General features: G+C 41.0%; 1 protein-coding gene across 2 annotated transcripts in view; it reads left to right on the top strand.

The window, feature by feature from the left end:
* Nucleotides 1-21,346, top strand: part of LOC131946550 (leucine-rich repeats and immunoglobulin-like domains protein 1) — a 186,316-nt gene that overhangs the window by 137,644 nt on the left and 27,326 nt on the right. For both annotated transcript variants that reach the window (XM_059307400.1, XM_059307399.1), the window contains exons 3-4: nucleotides 17,293-17,506; nucleotides 21,047-21,082. In XM_059307400.1, the coding sequence (XP_059163383.1) occupies nucleotides 17,293-17,506; nucleotides 21,047-21,082 (250 nt within the window). The remainder of the gene's footprint in view (nucleotides 1-17,292; nucleotides 17,507-21,046; nucleotides 21,083-21,346) is intronic.

Genomic DNA, 21,346 nt, shown 5'->3' with positions numbered 1-21,346 from the left:
GTCTAACATCTCCCACTGACCACCAAACCAGCAACATAATACAATCCCCCTCCGTTTTCCTGACCCGCTTTCCGCCGATAATTTACACAGAAAACACGCCTCTGTCTATCTGATGATTTCCTTCTATAGAAATATTTCGCTTCCTTCCGGAAGAATGATCGCTTCCCTTGGCACTAATGGAGACCTGAAAGGAAGGGGAAAATCCGACGCGTACCTGGTCTGTTAAATGACCACGGTTCCATGATGCAATTAATGGATAACGGGGTTATGATTGGAGGGGGGGGGGGTATTTGATTTAATCGATGGACTAAGTGCTAGGGTTGTTTTTTTCTACACGGGGTACGATTTTTTTTAGTATCATCATATGGTGTTGTGTTTCCGGGGTTAAGGGTTACTGGGTCAGGTAGTAATCACGTGGTAGGGGTGAGAGCAACAGGCGTCCAATTATCTTGCGCCGTCGTTCCCGCGCAGGTTGGTGTCTGGGGGTCAGGGGTCGTTTTCGTCGCTTGATTGGAAATTATAGGACGCGTAGAGCACGGGCTAAAAATAGACGCGACCGACCATAATCGGAACTTACGTCAACAATTGATGATGGAGCCAGGTGTGACCTTGGCCTTGTTAACAGACACCTGCATTATATCAACGTTGTCGAACAGGAAGACTTATATAGAAAGCGAAAACGGAAGTAACTATACAATATTCGCTGCGGCACTGACATACAGACAGACGGACAAGCATACCGAAAGAGGTATATACAAAGACCTATAGACGTTGAAATACATAGTCGCATGTTGACAAACCTATATATAGTTATATGTATAGAAAGATTAACTGACTTCTAAACAGACTGAAAGCTGGTTTAACAAACGAACAGATGCACATGGATATTTGTTAAAGAAACAGACAGACCTATGGATAGATTGACAGACATACAGAATTAACGGACATATAACATACACTACCAGGCCTACAAGCAGGTGGAGATACTCCCATACAATCCCTAAATCCCATAACACTGAGATCCCCATAACCCATCACTGAACACCATTTCTAAGTTTTTAAAAATTGGATTATTTATTTCCTCTAACATTTTTTTTTATTTTTATTTTATTCTTTTAAAATGTTAATGTAAATTAATGGCACAATTAACGATCCAGTAATTCTCCTCTCGTTAATTATTTTTTTAAGAAAACCACTCATCTTTCGGGGATATTTGTCTAAAGGAACACGGAGAAATAAAATGTAGACAAGAAAATTCCGCAGAATAGAAACATCGTGGTTTTAGTTTTGGTTATAAAAACAGGAATTTGTAAACCCAAATTGGAACAGGATTTCTGTCTGAATGTTTTATAAATTTTTAATTATTTTAATAGTTGTACTTTAGAATGTAACGAAAATAAACTGCTTTCGCCGAATTATTCGAAAATCGTGAAACATTTTTAATAGGCGTGGTGTTCAGTGGTAGAGCGCTGGTTAACTTATCGGAACTGTTCAGTTTGGTGCCTGAGTATACGCCTATCACAGGCGTAGCAGGGGGGGGGGCGGGGGTGCGGACCGCACCGTGTGACACCATTTAGGGGGGTGACACCAAGGCAAAAAATAGCAAAATATATAGATAAAAACTTGAGGGGGGGTGCAAGTCGAAAGTTTGAGGGGGGGGGGGGGTGAGGGTGCAAATCGAAAACTTGAGGGGGGGGGGGTGCAAATCGAAAATTTTGAAAGTTTGTTCCCGGGAAGGGTCGCTATGCCTCTGGGGGTGACACCATTACGTGCCGCACCGGGTGACACCTGACCTCGCTACGCCACTGCGCCTATGTGAAGGCAAGTAGGTTAAGGACAATCTGTAAGGTACCCAGCATATATAAGGTTAGACCTATGGCTGACCACATAGTCTCTGTATCAGCCATTGACAACAAAAGCTTTAAAATAAGTTCTATTATGCACCTTATTTTTGTATGCATTTAAAAACCCGTAACGTGAAGTAGAGTCTATATGTTACTCTAAACTCGACATAGTGAGGTATTATGTTGTCAGCTGTATGCCCACCCACCCCCGACTCAATATCTTTTGAATTCAAACTCTCGGGTTGATAATCGTGTGTTCTACTACTTCACCACACGGCTCTCATGAACGAGCTCATACATTTATCTCAGGAGGCCGTCTACTTTTCTGTTTGAGTACTACACACACACAAAGGGACTCACCCTTACAAACGGACTCGCCCTTCTAACCGCCCAACTATCCTAAAAACAATAAATCAATAAGTTTTGGGAGTTACTTAATCACATACACCCACACAAACTGGACTGTCTAACCGCTCAACTATCCTGAAAACAATAAATCGATAAGTTTGGGAGTTACTTAACCACGTGTCAATAAAACCCCAGAAATCCCGCGGGCATCAACAGAGAGCTGGCTGTGATACACATTTTCACGTGCGTGTATTACGCGATCCACCCCATTATAATCGGCCACAAACTGGCCATTTAGATTCCACGATAGATAGGTTGCTTCCCCTGTGATACATATTTTACCACCGCAGTCAGCAGATAAATGAAGGGGGAATAACTTCGTTCAAGGGAAATAACTTCATTTCAGGGGAAATAATCAAAGAACAAATTTAAAATTGATTTTTTAAAAATTATTACAATTGATATAAGACCTATTCTGTATTTCTTTGATTAAAAACAACATTAATCTTTATATATAATCTTGGATAGTGATAGAAAATTATTTCAAAAACTGCAGTCGTTTAGATATATCTGCTAATTTAAAAACGCTACAGAATCTTATATCTTTCACATATAGTACAATTTCTCTCACAGCGGGGCATAACTCGTGACTCGGTTTATTTACGTAGTGATCAGATTGTCTCCCAGCGAGAATCAATGTTTTCATTTGCCACCCTCGGTATTCCACCCCACGCTAATGGCAGAACGTTTGAAATCACGTGATTACACAATACAAATCAGAATTAGATACATCGGCTCCTGGAACGACCTGGGCCTACAACCAGCAGGTCGATGGCTCCGTGATCTAATAATAATAGTTCAAACCTCGCTGTTGTGTATCTTTAATATCATCATTATCTGCCTCTAGAACGACGTTTCGGCAATTTGTCTTCGTCAGATGTAGAAGTTTATGGCCGGAGAATTTAGTGTCAAATACGTGTACTGACAGATTGCGTTTATCATTTTGATTCCAACTGTTTGTTGTCTAAAAATAGAACATAAGAATACATTGTAGCAGGTGGGGACATTACATTTTTTGCGATAATGTCGGGCTTTGACTTGTAGCGATGTGATATCGCATGTGTAGGAAGATGACTTATAGCATTGTGCTATAGTACTTGTATGTTGCAGAGTTGTGCTTTTGTGCTGTAGTGCGTATAGAAAGTTGACTTATAGCATTGTGTTATAGTGCTTGTGTTTTGAGACTTATAGCGTTGTGTTATAGTGCTTGTGTTTTGAGACTTATAGCGGTGTACTTTAGTGCTTGTATGTTGAGACTTAGCGATGTGCTATAGTGCTTATGTGTTTAGATTTATAGCGTTGTGCTATTGTGCTTGTTTGTTGAGACTTTATAGCGTTGTGCTATAGTGCTTGTGTGTTGAGACTTTATAGCTTTGTGGTATAGTGCTTGTGTGTTGAGACTTTATAGCGTTGCGCTCTCATGCGTGTAGTGTAGGCTAATGACTGTATGCGTGTAAGAGATGACGTGTCATACTTGTACATTTGTTTCGGTTTGTTAATCAGTCTAATTTGCATAACGTTGATTAAAAAGTCTACAGAATAGATTGATAGACCACCTAGGAAAAAGCGACTAATGGGTCTGTATTCGTGTATTCGATATAACAGAGAAAAAGAAACGCCTGCTTATTTTGTTTTATTTTAATTTACTGCATCGCCATTGTGTATACACATCAAATGCATCGGATGATCTTGCTATATTAATCACTGGATTTTTATCGATTTCTTTTTCTTTTTAAATCTTTTTAATCTTGAATGAGAGGGGAGGGGGTGTCTTCAGTTTGAATTTACGTCATGCTGGGTAGAGGGATGTTAGGGTGGCGCGAGGTGGTTGGGTTATAAACCCCTTGCAAATGACGTCACAGATAGGTCCCCTGTAAACATCCGCCATTTTGGATCCATACAACATTCAAAATGGTGATCCACTGTGTGAATGGATGTAGTAATTGAGTGGAAATTCTAAAAAATGTATTTTTGTCGATTGCAAGAAATTATAATTCACCAATGTGAAAAGTTTAATTTGCAATGGTATTTGTCCGGGTAAATGGCCTGGCATTTGTCAAAGGTAATTGTCCAGGTAATTGTCTGGGTATTTGTCTGGGTATTTGTCTGGGTATTTGTCTGGGTATTTGTCTGGGTATTTGTCTGGGTATTTGTTCGGGTATTTGTCCTGGTAATTCTCCGGGTATTTGTCCGGTAAATGTCTGGAATTTGTCTGTTCACATTTATTAAGTTTCTTATGAAAACATCGTTCTCATTTACTTTTTTAAAAGCAATCTTAAGCGTTTAGGTTTTTACAATAACGATCTCACCAATCTGCTGAATGAAATGTTTACCCATTTATAACCATTAGCTTACATACAAGTGATATATGTCAAAGTTTATTTTGACCAGAAGCCTAAATAAAGATTAAGCATTCTGACATTCTAACCTACAAAAAGTTAAATATTAAACTATATTTAACTAGTAAACTACACAAAGGTTAAACAGTTTAGCTGTGTTTAACCTGTAATATAAATAACGTTCAACATCTTGAACAGTGTTTATCTAGACGGTTAAATAAATAATACAACCTGGCTGTGTTTCCGCGTTGGTTTTATTTTATTTTTGTTTCGTTTCTTTTTTTTTTTTTTGGCGCGGAATTCGTTTTTGTTTTCCCCACATCGAGTCTCAGCTAAAAATAGCTTTTGCTTTGACTTGACACTCATACACATATACGTTTACACACACACAGACACCCACGTGTTTTCAAACATACACACACACACAAACACACATTTCCCGACATGCACCTGATACGCACAAACAAAACTCACTTTCCCTTACACTAACTCATGTTCTACCTATTTAACACTCGGTAATCTTGTATAGTGGCAAGATTGCGCATCGCCGGTTATATTTTCCAACCATTCATTTAAGCCTAACGTCAAAACACTAGTATTGTTCGCTTTGAAACTCTGACAAACTAGCTTCCTTATCAGCGAGTGGGGCCCCTTTACGAACAAACAAAGTCCCGCAATCCAATATTCCAGGAACAGAAATAGCCTAATGAGTTTAATTATAGTTTTCCGCTTGCCGTTTTCTTTCATCCTGTATCCGTGCTGTAAGATTTTTCCGTCCACGATTGTTTAAACTAACTTCAAAACGTCCTCCTTAACTAGCTTGAGGCTTTTCCTTGCCATATTTAATTTATTTTTCAATCATACTTTTATACCAAAAATAAATCAATCCCGAAAAAAAATATGTCAAAGCGCATGAGAAATTTGATCTTATTTCGACAAATAACGAATTTTCATATTTCGACAAGTTGGTGTTATCAGTTGTCAAATTTGTATTTCCATCCTTTCTTAGTTATCGATACATCAGCGTACCTTCACCCCCCTCATCTCCCAATCCTCCCCCACGCGCTAAACCTAGGTATTGTTCACATTTTTTTATACCTCTATAATTATACCCACGTCATCGCAGAGAGCTCGTGTCAAAGAAAAATAATTTACCTAACCGGATTAGAGAAGGAAGACTGATAATATCCGGGTACCTGGAAATGAATAGCTCTGTTGTTAGGAAATAGAGAAGAGAGGGAGGCGGCAACACAAAAGATTTGATTAAATTTGACACAAAAAAATTGTTGGAGAATATCTTTTGTGGGGACAATTGAGTCTCGAAAACAATATCTTAGACAACATCCTTAATTAAGTAAGCCTGGTGTTTATTGTATATATATATATATATAGATGTAACTAGGGTAGGCCTAGCTACTAGTTACAAATCTGATGCAACTGATAACGAACGATAAGCCGAGACGCAGTATTACAGTCTGATGCAACTGATAGCAGGTGGCTTATTGGATCGGACTGATAACAATCTCAAAGCCAACGCGTGCTATTTTGGGAAACGGTACGAGGGGATTCAGACGGCCTGTCAACTTTGATTGATAGGATGCAGATGTTTATTAAACGGACTGTACGTTAGAACTGCGCAACTAGTAGTCGGAGACATCGAGTACAAGTATCGATTACGGAGGAATACAAGTACGAAGACGAGTACGAATACAAGGGATAAATAGGAGGGGACGGCTGAACTCTTCTCTTCCCTTTTCGATCGCTCGCTCTCTTCATCGCTCGCTTTAGATCAGTCAGTCTGTGTGACATATCAAGTTGGTTATATTGTGTTAAGAAGGACAATAGACATGTGGATTCAGTTATATGAAGCCTAGTGAGGACTGTTAGGGGTCAGTTGATTCAGACTATTATTGTGAAGCATTCCTGTTGATTCATTGTGTTATATTGAAGCATTTCTTGATTCATGTAATAAAAGGATCAATAGCGAACCTGCATCTTCGAGTCTTTCTACTGTAGTCGATGTTGTGTAGCATGAGTGGTTAAACTCGTTACATTTGGCACTACAGGCAAATAGTCTCGTAACATGTGGCGTTGCGAGCAGGGTAACTGTTCGCTCGTTACAATTGGCGTCGTCGGACAGGATGAATTCAACTAGACTTGCCGTTTGAGGCACCCATAGTCAACCTTGTGCATAACTGTGTTTTGTGTGTATGTGAATTCGGACATTCAGGAACTGTGAAAATTGAGGAACGAGGAAAATTTTTTCATACACACACGGTAAGAAAGAACTCTTTTGTTTTACTTACGGAATAAAATGTCTACTCTGGACGAGAAGCAGACCCATATAGTGGTCCTACCCAGAGAGTCCCACATTAACAAATTTTACGGGGACGGTGATCCAACTTTAACCAACAGGTTCAGTGAAGAGGTCAAAGCGGCCTGGGCCTCGAGAGGCATGTCACCAGAGGAAAGATTAAGACTGCTGATGGGCAGTATAGGAGAGACGGTTAGGGCAGAGGTCAAATGCCACGATAAAACCATCCAATCAGATCCAGATAAGGTGCTGGATCTGATTATGGAGACCTTTGGGGAGAGACGGTCGGGATCGCAACTGCTAGCAGGGTTCGTAGGCTTAAGGCAGAGAATGGCGGAGAGTGTGATGGAGTACTCACACCGGATGAACAGGGCCTTTGATTCGGTAAAGGTCAAAACACCTGACATTGATGTGCGCCTACTGAGGGACCAGTTCATCGAGGGGCTGGCAACCCCGATCCTAAGAAGAGAGTTGAAAGAGGAGGTCCACAAAGACCCGCAGTTGACCTTCCTTCAGGTCAGGAACTCAGCGATCCGCAGGTCCGAGGATGAGGACCAATCGAACTGTTCGGTGGACAAAGTCTCTGTGCCTGAACAGAGACAATCCCCACCCACAGGGGCCGACACGATGGAGACCATGATGGCTCAACTGTTGGCCCACCTAGATAAGGTTGACCAACGTTTGGAGAGGTTAGAAAGCAGGTCAACAGCTGAGAATCAGGAAAAGAACGGGACAAAACAGGGACGGGTTGGACGGCCGCGTCCTGCCAAGCCATCACTCCAATGGACGGCCGACGGTCGACCAATTTGTTTGTCCTGTTCACAACCCGGACATATGGCACGGTACTGTCCGGTGAAACGATCGCCCTCTGTACGGCAGGTCAAGGCTACAGAGCGGCGAGGTAATGACTTAGTAAACAAAATGACACAGAAACACAGTAAGGAGAAAAAGAAAGGTAAAACACAACTAATGGAAAAAATGAACTGTGAAATGAACTGGGATGTTGAAAACTTTCAAGTGAACAATTTGTTGGTAGAGAAAAATGATGATAAGAAGGAAATTGGTAGACTTAAGAATGAGATCTCAATGTTAACCACGAAACTGGATAGGGAAAGGTCATGCAAATTAAAAGCACAGGAGAAATGTTCATCTTTAGAGTGTCTGTTATCGGAAGAAGTAAATAAAAATAGTAGACAACAGAACAGTGTTGGCAAACTAGAAGAAATGAAAGAGTCTCAAACAAGACTTGAAGAGAAATTATCCGATATTGAAAAAGAACTTCAAAGTACAGCAAGGCTGGGATCCATCGAACAGCGATGGGCAGCAGAATTGGCACTCGTTGACCTAGAGAGAAAATATCGCCCGGGGCGGTCCAATGGCAATGCGGACGCTTTATCAAGGAATCCTTACGAGAGACCGGGCGATGAGGAAGAAACGCTGACAGGAATATGTGAGGTCAGAGCGTCAACAGATATCCCTCATGGGGTACAAGTGATGCAAAACGGGCAGACCGGGGTGGAGCACATATCCACAGAGCCCGGACATATGGACAGTAGTGATTTTAATTGCCTTAATCACAAAAAGATAAGAGATGCCCAGAGAACGGATAGTGGCTTACAACCGCTATTGAAATACGTCCAGGAACAAAAATTCCCAGGAAGAAGGGAAAGAGAACAATTTGGTCGAGAAACAAAGAAAATACTGAGTCAGTGGGACCGTCTCAGTATAGAGGATGGTGTTCTCATGCGGAGAATTCATGACCAAATTGATGGGACAATACACCAGGTGGTGGTGCCTGGACAGTTACGAGAGGAAGTGCTAAGGTTGGCACATGACAGGGCAGGACACCAGGGTCAGGACAGGACGCACAAAATATTACGACGGAGGTGTTACTGGCCCAATATGGAAATGGAGGTCAAACGCCATTGTGAGGCTTGTGTGAGGTGTCAGCATGCGAAAATGCCAGTTGTCAGAATGAGACAGCCATCAGGACACCTACTAGCGACAAAACCACTAGAGATTGTGGCTATGGACTTTACGTCGTTGGAGCAATCATCGGATGGGACGGAACATGTGTTGGTAATGACTGATGTATTCACCAAATGGACTGTGGCGGTGCCCACACGAGATCAGACTGCCAAAACAGTGGCAAAGGTCTTAATAGAACATTGGTTCATCAAATATGGCATACCAAGACAATTACACTCTGACCAAGGAAGGGCTTTCGAGTCAGAAGTAATTAACCAACTGTGCAGCCACTACGGGATCAACAAATCTAGAACAACCACATTTAATCCGAAAGGAAACGGACAGTGTGAACGGTTCAACCGCAGCATGCATGATTTGCTGCGTACGCTAGAACCTGAACAGAAAAAACGTTGGCCTGATTTTCTCCCAGAGTTGGTATATCTATACAACTGCACACCCCATGCCACAACCGGCTTTGCGCCACACATGTTGCTGTTCGGACGGGAGGCTCGACTCCCTCTTGATTTGTTCCTAGGAAAAAGGGAGAGTATGACTGGCTCATACACCGCACTGGAATATGTGAATGAACATATGAGAAGAATTAGAGAAATGTACAGGGTAGTACAGGAAAGACTAGAACATGAAGCACGGCGAAGGGAACCGCCGGTACAGACAAAGGACCCGCCACTCAAACTGAATGACAGGGTATTACTGCGTAGCCACCCGTTAGGCAGAAACAAAATCCACAATCTCTGGGGACAGGAGATATGGCAAGTCGTGGAGATGCCTAAAGTAGCAGGTGGCCCCTTTAAGATAAGACCCATCGATCACGCCAAACCGGATCGGTGGGCGAATATTGCTCAATTAAAGAAATATTGGAATAGGCAAGAAGAGCAGTTACACACAAGGAAATCCAAGACAATTAGGGAACCGGAAACTATAACGGAAATTCACATACCCATCCCGGAACCATATCACCATCAACAGAACAACCGCGATACACAAGTGGAGGATAACGGCAACAAAGAGGATCCCGTTCCTTCCAGAAGCAGAGAGACAGTAGACCATCAGATAAGTGGTCCGCGGAGAAGTTTGAGGAACAGAAGGAAGACGAAATTTTTTGTCAGCAACCATCAAGTCTTTCATGGTCGCGCTGGTATGAGAACAGACGGTTCAAAAAGCTATAAAAGTGAACTGGTGAAGGCACCAAACGAAAAGGGTGGATGTGAATTCTAGAACTGTTTTGTGTCTCAGGAAGATGATGTAGACACAGTTGATATGTGAAATAGGTATAACTGTCAATCGTATACGAATGGGACGTCGTGGACAGTGAGTGGAACAATAAAAATTTTTTTACGATTGTGCGATTGACTTTGGAGGAGTGCACCTGCCAGGCGTTGTTTGTGGTTGAAAACACACAAAAAAAGGCAGGGGTGGATGTAACTAGGGTAGGCCTAGCTACTAGTTACAAATCTGATGCAACTGATAACGAACGATAAGCCGAGACGCAGTATTACAGTCTGATGCAACTGATAGCAGGTGGCTTATTGGATCGGACTGATAACAATCTCAAAGCCAACGCGTGCTATTTTGGGAAACGGTACGAGGGGATTCAGACGGCCTGTCAACTTTGATTGATAGGATGCAGATGTTTATTAAACGGACTGTACGTTAGAACTGCGCAACTAGTAGTCGGAGACATCGAGTACAAGTATCGATTACGGAGGAATACAAGTACGAAGACGAGTACGAATACAAGGGATAAATAGGAGGGGACGGCTGAACTCTTCTCTTCCCTTTTCGATCGCTCGCTCTCTTCATCGCTCGCTTTAGATCAGTCAGTCTGTGTGACATATCAAGTTGGTTATATTGTGTTAAGAAGGACAATAGACATGTGGATTCAGTTATATGAAGCCTAGTGAGGACTGTTAGGGGTCAGTTGATTCAGACTATTATTGTGAAGCATTCCTGTTGATTCATTGTGTTATATTGAAGCATTTCTTGATTCATGTAATAAAAGGATCAATAGCGAACCTGCATCTTCGAGTCTTTCTACTGTAGTCGATGTTGTGTAGCATGAGTGGTTAAACTCGTTACATTTGGCACTACAGGCAAATAGTCTCGTAACATGTGGCGTTGCGAGCAGGGTAACTGTTCGCTCGTTACATATATATATATATATATGTATATGTATATGTATATGTATATGTATATGTATATGTATATGTATATGTATATGTATATGTATATGTATATGTATATGTATATGTATATGTATATGTATATGTATATGTATATGTATATGTATATGTATATGTATATGTATATGTATATGTATATGTATATGTATATGTATATGTATATGTATATGTATATGTATATGTATATGTATATGTATATGTATATGTATATGTATATGTATATGTATATGTATATGTATATGTATATGTATATGTATATGTATATGTATATGTATATGTATATGTATATGTATATGTATATGTATATGTATATGTATATGTATATGTATATGTATATGTATATGTATATGTATATGTATATGTATATGTATATGTATATGTATATGTATATGTATATGTATATGTATATGTATATGTATATGTATATGTATATGTATATGTATATGTATATGTATATGTATATGTATATGTATATGTATATGTATATGTATATGTATATGTATATGTATATGTATATGTATATGTATATGTATATGTATATGTATATATATATGTATATGTATATATATATATGTATATATATATATATATATATATATATATATATATATATATATATATATATATATATATATATATATATATATAACAGAGTTTCTTCCAGGCATTCGCCCCCCCCCCCCCGAACGAAATGAAATTTATATAATTTATATAGAAAATATGTACTTTTAACAGTGTCCGCCCCCCCCCCCCCCCCCGAAGAAAGTCAACCGCCCCCCCCCCCCCCGAAAATTTCAAGTGTGTCTTCAAGTGTGTCCCGGAGAAAAAAGTCTGGAAGAAACACTGTATATATATGTATATATATATATATATATATATATATATATATATATATATATATATATATATATATATATATATATGTATATATATATATATATATATATATATATATATATATATATATATATATATATATATATATACAGAGTGAGGGGGAGAGAGAGAGAGCCTGCTTCTAGCATGTTTACCAACAGATTAATCACTTTTAATGAGTTATACATGTTTGATTAACCTACCTGATTATAATATGCGATCGATTAAATTGTACTTGTCTTTTCTACACGCTGTGTGTACCTTTAAGAGAGACTTCACATGAATGTGTGACGTGGCAATTTTTTTTTTTTGGATTAAAAATTGTAAATGCTTTTTTTCTTTAGCATCAAACTCAGCCATCTTAATTGTAGAGCCAACTTAACTGACGTACGATGTTAACAAACAAGCTATTGAATTGAAAGCAGTGTGTAAAAGTATTTATTGTGACTTGTCTTGTGGTGACATGTCATGTTTCTCCTTGTTAGTTGTGCTACTTACTGAGATGTGTGTAATACTTTAGTTGTTTGTGTCAATGATTTCTTAAAACTGTTCACAGTGAAATAAAATAATTCCTCACACATCAGGAAATGTAATGGTAGCAACCTTTTGTGTCATATGATATGTGTGGGTCATAAATAATTAGAATTATCTGTTCCTTTGTCCTTGGTTTATGAAGATAAATAATGCCTCACAGACAGAATGTTTCACTTTCTTCTACTTAAGCTAGGTACCCACCAAAGCTGAGTGGACTCAGTGACGTTCTTCGGATTTGAGCTTGTAAACCGAACCCGACATATTAGTGTTGTTAATTGCTCTACTGCTCAGCCACACCAACACCTAATAATCATCTGTATATATCTACCGTCTCTGTCTCTCAATCAATATCTTTCAATCCTGGAGATTATTTGTTCGAAGAACGAAGCAACGATGTCTTAAGGTTGTATTGATCTCGTCCTAGACTATCTTTACTCTGGTATTCAAATCTTTGACCAAAAAGTACATTCTAAAATATCTCTGATTGACACGAAATCTATTTTCAGCACAGAGGTCAGTGTGAAGGCGAAACAGGATTACCCCCATGACACCGCGGATTGTCACTAAGAAATTTCTGGACAATCGAGATGTCCATCTTATTTTTCTCTTTTGAATTCCTGGGAATTTTTTCTTGCCATGATTCAAGTGAAAACTGAACAGGTCTTGAAAAACAATTTAAACAAAAATGTCATTAGATTCACCGCCTACAGTTCCATGAAATTACGTGTCGTTTATTTTCGTTTAATTAATCAATAATTAAAAGTATGGCTTCTATCGAAATACAACACTATCACAGCATCCAGGATTTTTTCTTCATCCGCCAGATGCCTGTATATTTATGTTCCAGCATCTATTTATGATCGTATGATCGTTACTGACGCCTCAATACAACCATGAGTCCCACATACAACTAGTGACGCCCCAACATCACCGTGAACCTCCCACCCAATAATGACGCCCCAACATCACCATGAACCCCCTCCCAATAATGACGCCCCAACTTCACCATGAACCCCCTCCCAATAATGACGCCCCAACTTCACCATTAACCCCCCTCCCCCACCCAATAATGACGCCCCAACTTCACCATTAACCCCCCTCCCCCACCCAATAATGACGCCCCAACATCACCATGAACCCCACAGACTGCCTTAAAACCCTCGTTATTTCCATCAACACCACCCATTGACGCCCCTGCACACCCCGCACCAAAAACATCATCTCCATCAACTTATAAAATATGCCAAGAAGCAATTTTTTGTTCCATTTTACGATGTCTCATTTTTTCTATGCGCCCACTTATTTGGTCGACATACCCTGGGCTATATAAAAAACCAGAGAGCCGACAGAACAGTACCATAAAATGTCAGAACCTCCCCATCTTTACGGCATTCATAAAAAATGTAGATTGCCTTCAATCGCTACATTACAATGAAGTTTAAACACCATATAAAACGTTGTAGTTTTTGGCGTGGTTTGGCTTGAAAAAATGGAAGTGTACTTTGTACTTAAGTGCTGCAAAGATGGAAATAAATTTTTACTCGATTGAACGCTTTAATAAAATGGTAAATACGAAAATAGAAATTATTTTAACAGTTTAAAATTCAATTTTAAAATAATGATTGAAGCTACGACAAAAAAATAACATGAAAGTGGTTTTGAGCACTCTTTTGAAAAAAAATTCGAGAATTTATTATTCGCAAATCGTGTTATGTACGTAGCCATTTAGTGTATAGCTTAGTGCTAGAAGCGTTGAAGTGGTATGTGCCTAATGTCGCAAATATACTACCTCTTCTGATCTTACAAAATAAGACACTAACTAAACTATAGAGGTAAACAATGAAAGCAAAAATATTATAAGTTTCTGATGTATTTGTTCTAAATAAATTGTTATTGTTACTCTATAAAAACTAAATGCTTTTGGTGTGCTCTAGGGTTTTTCTAAATCAAGCAAAATTTATTTGGGCTTGCACTGTTTATTATTTAGGTAGGGTTGCAATAATCAAGTCTGGTTTTTATATACAGGAAAGTTCTGCATTAGCTATATTTAGAGTATATATTAAAAATGGAGTGGCATTTGATATATTTTGAGTGTTTGTTATTACGTTGTGCTGTTTTAGATAGATTTTTTTTATCTTACATTGTAAGTATGTTCACACTTGCTCATGTTTTAGCTTACATTTTAAGTATGTTCACACTAGTTCGTGTTTCAGTGATATTCTAAGTGATGTTGTACTAGCTGCATTCTGAGATAATATTTCAAGTGGTGTTGCACTAGTTACATTTCGAGTGTATAACCTAAGTAGTGTTGCACTAGCTACATTTCGAGTGTATATTCCAAGTAGCGTTTCACTGCTTATATTTCGAGTGTATAACCTAAGTGTTGTTGCACTAGTTATATTTTAGTATATACCCCGAAGAAGGGTTGCACTAATTATATTATAAGTGAATAGCCCATGTGAAGTTGCACTAGTTACATTTCAAGTGTATAACCTAAGTAATGTTGCACTCGTTATATTTCGAGTGTATAACCTAAGGGGTGTTGCACTAGTTATATTTCGAGTGTATAATCTAAGTGGGGTTGCACTCGTTATATTTCGAGTGTATAATCTAAGTGGGGTTGCACTAGTTATATTTCGAGTGTACAACCTAAGTGGTGTTGCACTAGTTATACTTCGAGTGTATAACCTAATTTTAGTAATGTTGCGCTCGTTATATTTCGAGTGTATAACCTAAGTAATGTTGCACTCGTTATATTTCGAGTGTATATTCCAAGTAGCGTTGCACTAGATGTATTTCGAGTTGATGAGCTCGTGGGGTTTTCATCTGATCACGTGATCACGACGAGCCAGAAAGTACTTAGGAGATCTGTGTGAAGTCGAGGCTGCTGGGGGTTAATGAGGGCTCAAACTTTCTGCAAAAATTATCAAATGTTTGATAAAGTGCGCAACGTAGCTCGATTGTGTATCTCATCAGTTTTTTATGACAATATTACTGGCGTTTTTTTTACGCCACTTCTTTCAACCAATCGAATTACTAATAACATTTGTTGTTAATTCTAATACATAATTTATGCCCATACAATAACATACACTCTGAGGCATTAGATTAAGATTATTTTTTTTAGTTTGAGTACTAGGTCTGATTTTAGAATCTGCTGATAATCTACTGAGTCGAGATGCTAAATCGCTTCTATCGTTTATTTATTTTTTTGTATTTAAAAAAAATTCTTCAAGAAAATAATGAAGATTTATTGACGTCTACCCCTGCGCGTCTGTCTGTGTGTGCTGCTTTATGTTCTACTTCAGTGAGTACAAACGGAAGTGACGTATTCAAGAGAGTCTTTTCATCTTACTTCTCTCTTACCTCAGTCAACTTTTTGATCTTGAAAAAAATTTATACCCTTTTGCTAAAGCGTTGCATTTTATAGTCGAAATTTTCAAGAGATAAAATATATTTTATACCCTGTAGCTGAATATTTTTTCTTAAACGTTTGACATTTATAAATAAACAATGCGTGGGGGGGGGGGGGGGGGGGGAGGTTGATGCGAATATTTTTTTGTTATCTAAATACTGAGACAACGTATGTTTATTCTCTAATGTGCGTAGCTTTTGTCTACTAAAGCAAATATCTCGATTAAGGGAGGGGGGGGGGGGGGTAGGGGGGTGGTAAGATAGTGATTCTGCTAAAAAGCATTATAAAAAGATGGCGAATACCCAAACATTGTTATGCTGATCATGAAGAATACAGTTTGAGAATACCTTGCACTTACTTTAAGTGATCAGTTACTTATTTAGTGTAAGTGTAAGTGTTCAACTGAATCTGTATTTTTTTTTAAATACAAATCTAGCAGCATCTTAGATCATTATAGAATGCTAATTAAACGTATATTATTAACGAATCTAATTCACCACATAATTATATTCTAACTACTATTACGTTACAAAGAATCCTACTAAAATGTTATCTCATAAGAAACCTACCATATCACTTTACAAACCAACCTACCATACCAAGCTACCCCACACATACACTTACCAACCCAGTTACCCCACAAGCAACCTATCATACAAAATTACAAAGCAACTCACGTACCAAGTTACAAAGCAACCTATCATGCCAAGTTACAAAGCAACCTGCCCTACCAAATTATAAAGCAACCTACCCTACTAAGTTACAAAGCAACCTATCATACCACGTTCAAAGCAATCTACCATACCACTTTACATAGCAGCCTACCATACCAAGTTACAAAACAGCCTACCCTACCAAGTAACAAAGCAACCTACCCTACCAACCTACCCTACCAACCTACCCTACCAACCTACCCTACCAACCTACCCTACCAACCTACCCTACCAACCTACCCTACCAACCTACCCTACCAACCTACCCTACCAACCTACCCTACCAACCTACCCTACCAACCTACCCTACCAACCTACCCTACCAACCTACCCTACCAACCTACCCTACCAACCTACCCTACCAACCTACCCTACCAACCTACTCTACCAACATCCCCTACCAACCTACCCTACCAACCTACCCTACCAACCTACCCTACCAACATCCCCTACCAACCTACCCTACCAACCTACCCTACCAACATCCCCTACCAACCTACCCTACCAACCTACCCTACCAACCTACCCTACCAAAATCCCCTACCAACTTACCCTACCAACATCCCCTACCAACCTACCCGACCAACCTACCCTACCAACCTACCCTACCAACCTACCCTACCAACCTACCCTACCAACCTACCCTACCAACCTACCTGATTGTCCTCTCCTCCCCACAGGTGATCTGGAGGAAGACCTCCGACCCCAACCCCCTGACCGTGGGGGAGGAATCCTTCTACAACAACGACCGCATCGTGGTGGACCACAAGCTGCACAGCAACAATTGGGACCTGGTCATCAGACAGGTCAGGCTGACCGACGCGGGGGTCTACGAGTGTCAGGTCAGCACCAAGTACCGGAACCTACGCCAGCAGGTTCTGCTCACTGTCAGAGGTAGGTTGTGTGACGTCCTGCTCACTGTCAGAGGTAGGTTGTGTGACGTCCTGCTCACTGTCAGAGGTAGGTTGTGTGACGTCCTGCTCACTGTCAGAGGTAGGTTGTGTGACGTCCTGCTCACTGTCAGAGGTAGGTTGTGTGACGTCCTGCTCACTGTCAGGGGTAGGTTGTGTGACGTCCTGCTCACTGTTAGAGGTAGGTTGTGTGACGTCCTGCTCACTGTCAGAGGTAGGTTGTGTGACGTCCTGCTCACTGTCAAAGGTAGGTTGTGTGACGTCCTGCTCACTGTCAGAGGTAGGTTGTGTGACGTCCTGCTCACTGTCAGAGGTAGGTTGTGTGACGTCCTGCTCACTGTCAGAGGTAGGTTGTGTGACGTCATAGTGTCCTGCTCACTGTTAGAGGTAGGTTGTGTGACGTCATGCTCACAGTCAGAGGTAGGTTGAGTGACGTCATAATGATCTGCTCTCTGTTAGAGGTAGGTTGTGTGACGTCCTGCTCAATGTCAGAGGTATGTTGTGTGACGTCCTGCTCACTGTTAGGGGTAGGTTGTGACGTCATGCTCGCTGTCAGAGATAGGTTGTGTGACGTCATAGTGTCCTGCTCACTGTTAGAGGTAGGTTGTGTGACGTCATGCTTACAGTCAGAGGTAGGTTGTTGACATCATGCTCACTGTCAGAGGTAGGTTGTGTGACGTCATAGTGTCCTGCTCACTGTCAGAGGTAGGTTGTGTGACGTCCTGCTCACTGTCAGAGGTAGGTTGTGTGACGTCCTGCTCACTGTCAGAGGTAGGTTGTGTTACGTCCTGCTCACAGTCAGAGGTAGGTTGTGTGACGTCATGCTCACTGTCAGAGGTAGGTTGTGTGACGTCATGCTCACTGTCAGAGGAAGGTTGTGTGACGTCATAGTGTCCTGCTCACTGTCAGGGGTAGGTTGTGTGACGTCCTGCTCACTGTCAGAGGTAGGTTGTGTGACGTCATAGTAGACTGCTCACTGTCAGAGGTAGATTGTGTGACGTCCTGCTCACTGTCAGAGGTAGGTTGTGTGACGTCCTGGTCACTGTCAGAGGTAGGTTGTGTGACGTCCTGCTCACTGCTAGAGGTAGGTTGTGTGACGTCATGCTCACTGTCAGAGGTAGGTTGTGTGACGTCCTGCTCACTGTCAGAGGTAGGTTGTGTAACGTCATGCTCACAGTTAGAGGTAGGTTGTGTGACGTCATGCTCACTGTCAGAGGTAGGTTGTGTGACGTCATGCTCACAGTTAGAGGTAGGTTGTGTGACGTCATGCTCACTGTCAGAGGTAGATTGTGTGACGTTCTGCTCACTGTTAGAGGTAGGTTGTGTGACGTCACAGTGTCCTGCTCACTGTCAGAGGTAGGTTGTGTGACGTCCTGCTCACTGTCAGAGGTAGGTTGTGTGACGTCATGCTCACAGTTAGAGGTAGGTTGTGTGACGTCATGCTCACTGTCAGAGGTAGGTTGTGTGACGTCATGCTCACAGTTAGAGGTAGGTTGTGTGACGTCCTGCTCACTGTCAGAGGTAGGTTGTGTGTCGTCCTGCTCACAGTCAGAGGTAGGTTGTGTGACGTCCTGCTCACTGTCAGAGGTAGGTTGTGTGACGTCATGCTCACTGTCAGAGGTAGGTTGTGTGACGTCATAGTGTCCTGCTCACTGCTAGAGGTAGGTTGTGTGACGTCCTGCTCACTGTCAGAGGTAGGTTGTGTGACGTCCTGCTCACTGTCAGAGGTAGGTTGTGTGACGTCCTGGTCACTGTCAGGGGTAGGTTGTGTGACGTCCTGCTCACTGTTAGAGGTAGGTTGTGTGACGTCATGCTCACTGTCAGAGGTAGGTTGTGTGACGTTCTGCTCACTGTTAGAGGTAGGTTGTGTGACGTCACAGTGTCCTGCTCACTGTCAGAGGTAGGTTGTGTGACGTCCTGCTCACTGTCAGAGGTAGGTTGTGTGACGTCATGCTCACTGTCAGAGGTAGGTTGTGTGACGTCATGCTCACAGTTAGAGGTAGGTTGTGTGACGTCATGCTCACTGTCAGAGGTAGATTGTGTGACGTTCTGCTCACTGTTAGAGGTAGGTTGTGTGACGTCACAGTGTCCTGCTCACTGTCAGAGGTAGGTTGTGTGACGTCCTGCTCACTGTCAGAGGTAGGTTGTGTGACGTCCTGCTCACTGTCAGAGGTAGGTTGTGTGACGTCCTGCTCACTGTCAGAGGTAGGTTGTGTGACGTCCTGCTCACTGTCAGAGGTAGGTTGTGTGACGTCCTGCTCACTGTCAGAGGTAGGTTGTGTGACGTCATAGTGTCCTGCTCACGGTTAGAGGTAGGTTGTGTGACGTCATGCTCACTGTCAGAGGTAGGTTGTGTGACGTCATGCTCACTGTCAGAGGTAGGTTGTGTGACGTCCTGCTCACAGTCAGAGGTAGGTTGTGTGACGTCCTGCTCACTGTCAGAGGTAGGTTGTGTGTCGTCCTGCTCACAGTCAGAGGTAGGTTGTGTGACGTCCTGCTCACTGTCAGAGGTAGGTTGTGTGACGTCCTGCTCACTGTCAGAGGTAGGTTGTGTGACGTCCTGGTCACTGTCAGAGGTAGGTTGTGTGACGTCATGCTCACTGTCAGAGGTAGGTTGTGTGACGTCATAGTGTCCTGCTCACTGCTAGAGGTAGGTTGTGTGACGTCCTGCTCACTGTCAGAGGTAGGTTGTGTGACGTCCTGGTCACTGTCAGAGGTAGGTTGTGTGACGTCATGCTCACTGTCAGAGGTAGGTTGTGTGACGTCATAGTGTCCTGCTCACTGCTAGAGGTAGGTTGTGTGACGTCCTGGTCACTGTCAGGGGTAGGTTGTGTGACGTCATGCTCACTGTCAGAGGTAGGTTGTGTGACGTCATAGTGTCCTGCTCACTGCTAGAGGTAGGTTGTGTGACGCCATAGTGTCCTGCTCACGGTTAGAGGTAAGTTGTGTGACGTCATATTGTCCTTCTCACGGTCAGAGGTAGGTTTTGTCGTAGAGTACTGCTCACATTTATTGATAAGTTTTGTCACGTCAGAGTGTACTGCTAAGTATTGACTACTTTTGCACAGCTTATTGTTGGAGATGTGGTATAGGACGTCCTCCCTCACGCTAGCAATCATCTATATTACCTCACACACACGTCACAATTAGGCTTACTTAATGTATTGAAATGTATTGCAAGTAAAAAACATCTATTAACCCAAGCAGGTATCCAACTATTTCGGCAACTAATTGTATTTTAGCTGCTTTAGCATCTTATTCCTGTACACGTTATATTCCACCCACGAACTCTAAATAAACATGAACAAAATATTCCCAAAAAACTCAACCTATCTTTGGTCATCATAACCTTCATGACTGTCATACAATACTCCAGTAAATAAGATCAAACTTTAATGTCGCGCTAATTAAAATTTAAATTTTTGAGAAACAAATGTAAAATATCAGTTTTTGTTGTTTCGAAATAGCGTTTATAGTTTCGTTGATTGGTGATTATATGGTTTTATTTTTTGTTTCGTTTCAGAAATTCCAACCAATACGACAACAGTACCGAGACCACGTGAGTTCTATTTTTAGTTTGTCAGCTTGAAGGATTAAGTGCGATCTAATTTTGTCATGTGTCTTGTGATTTAATTAAACTTTTAACCCTTTAAGTCTGATCAATTATTTATTTTCAAATCCTTTTTAATCTTTATTTTGATTAAAACTCCAGGCTGCTTTAAATTAGACATTCATATTGTTGTGGTTTGAAAAAATTTAACTTTAAGAAGTTCAAAATAATTGGCGACAGGATTGGATTTCTAAAGTTTTTTTACAGATCCTT

Source organism: Physella acuta, unplaced genomic scaffold (assembly GCF_028476545.2).
Source record: "Physella acuta isolate Inbredline_101_S28 unplaced genomic scaffold, ASM2847654v3 ptg000562l, whole genome shotgun sequence".
Classification (NCBI taxonomy): Eukaryota; Metazoa; Mollusca; class Gastropoda; family Physidae; genus Physella; species Physella acuta.
The sequence above is the reverse complement of the archived record's forward strand: the minus strand, read 5'-3'. Positions and strand labels throughout refer to the sequence as shown.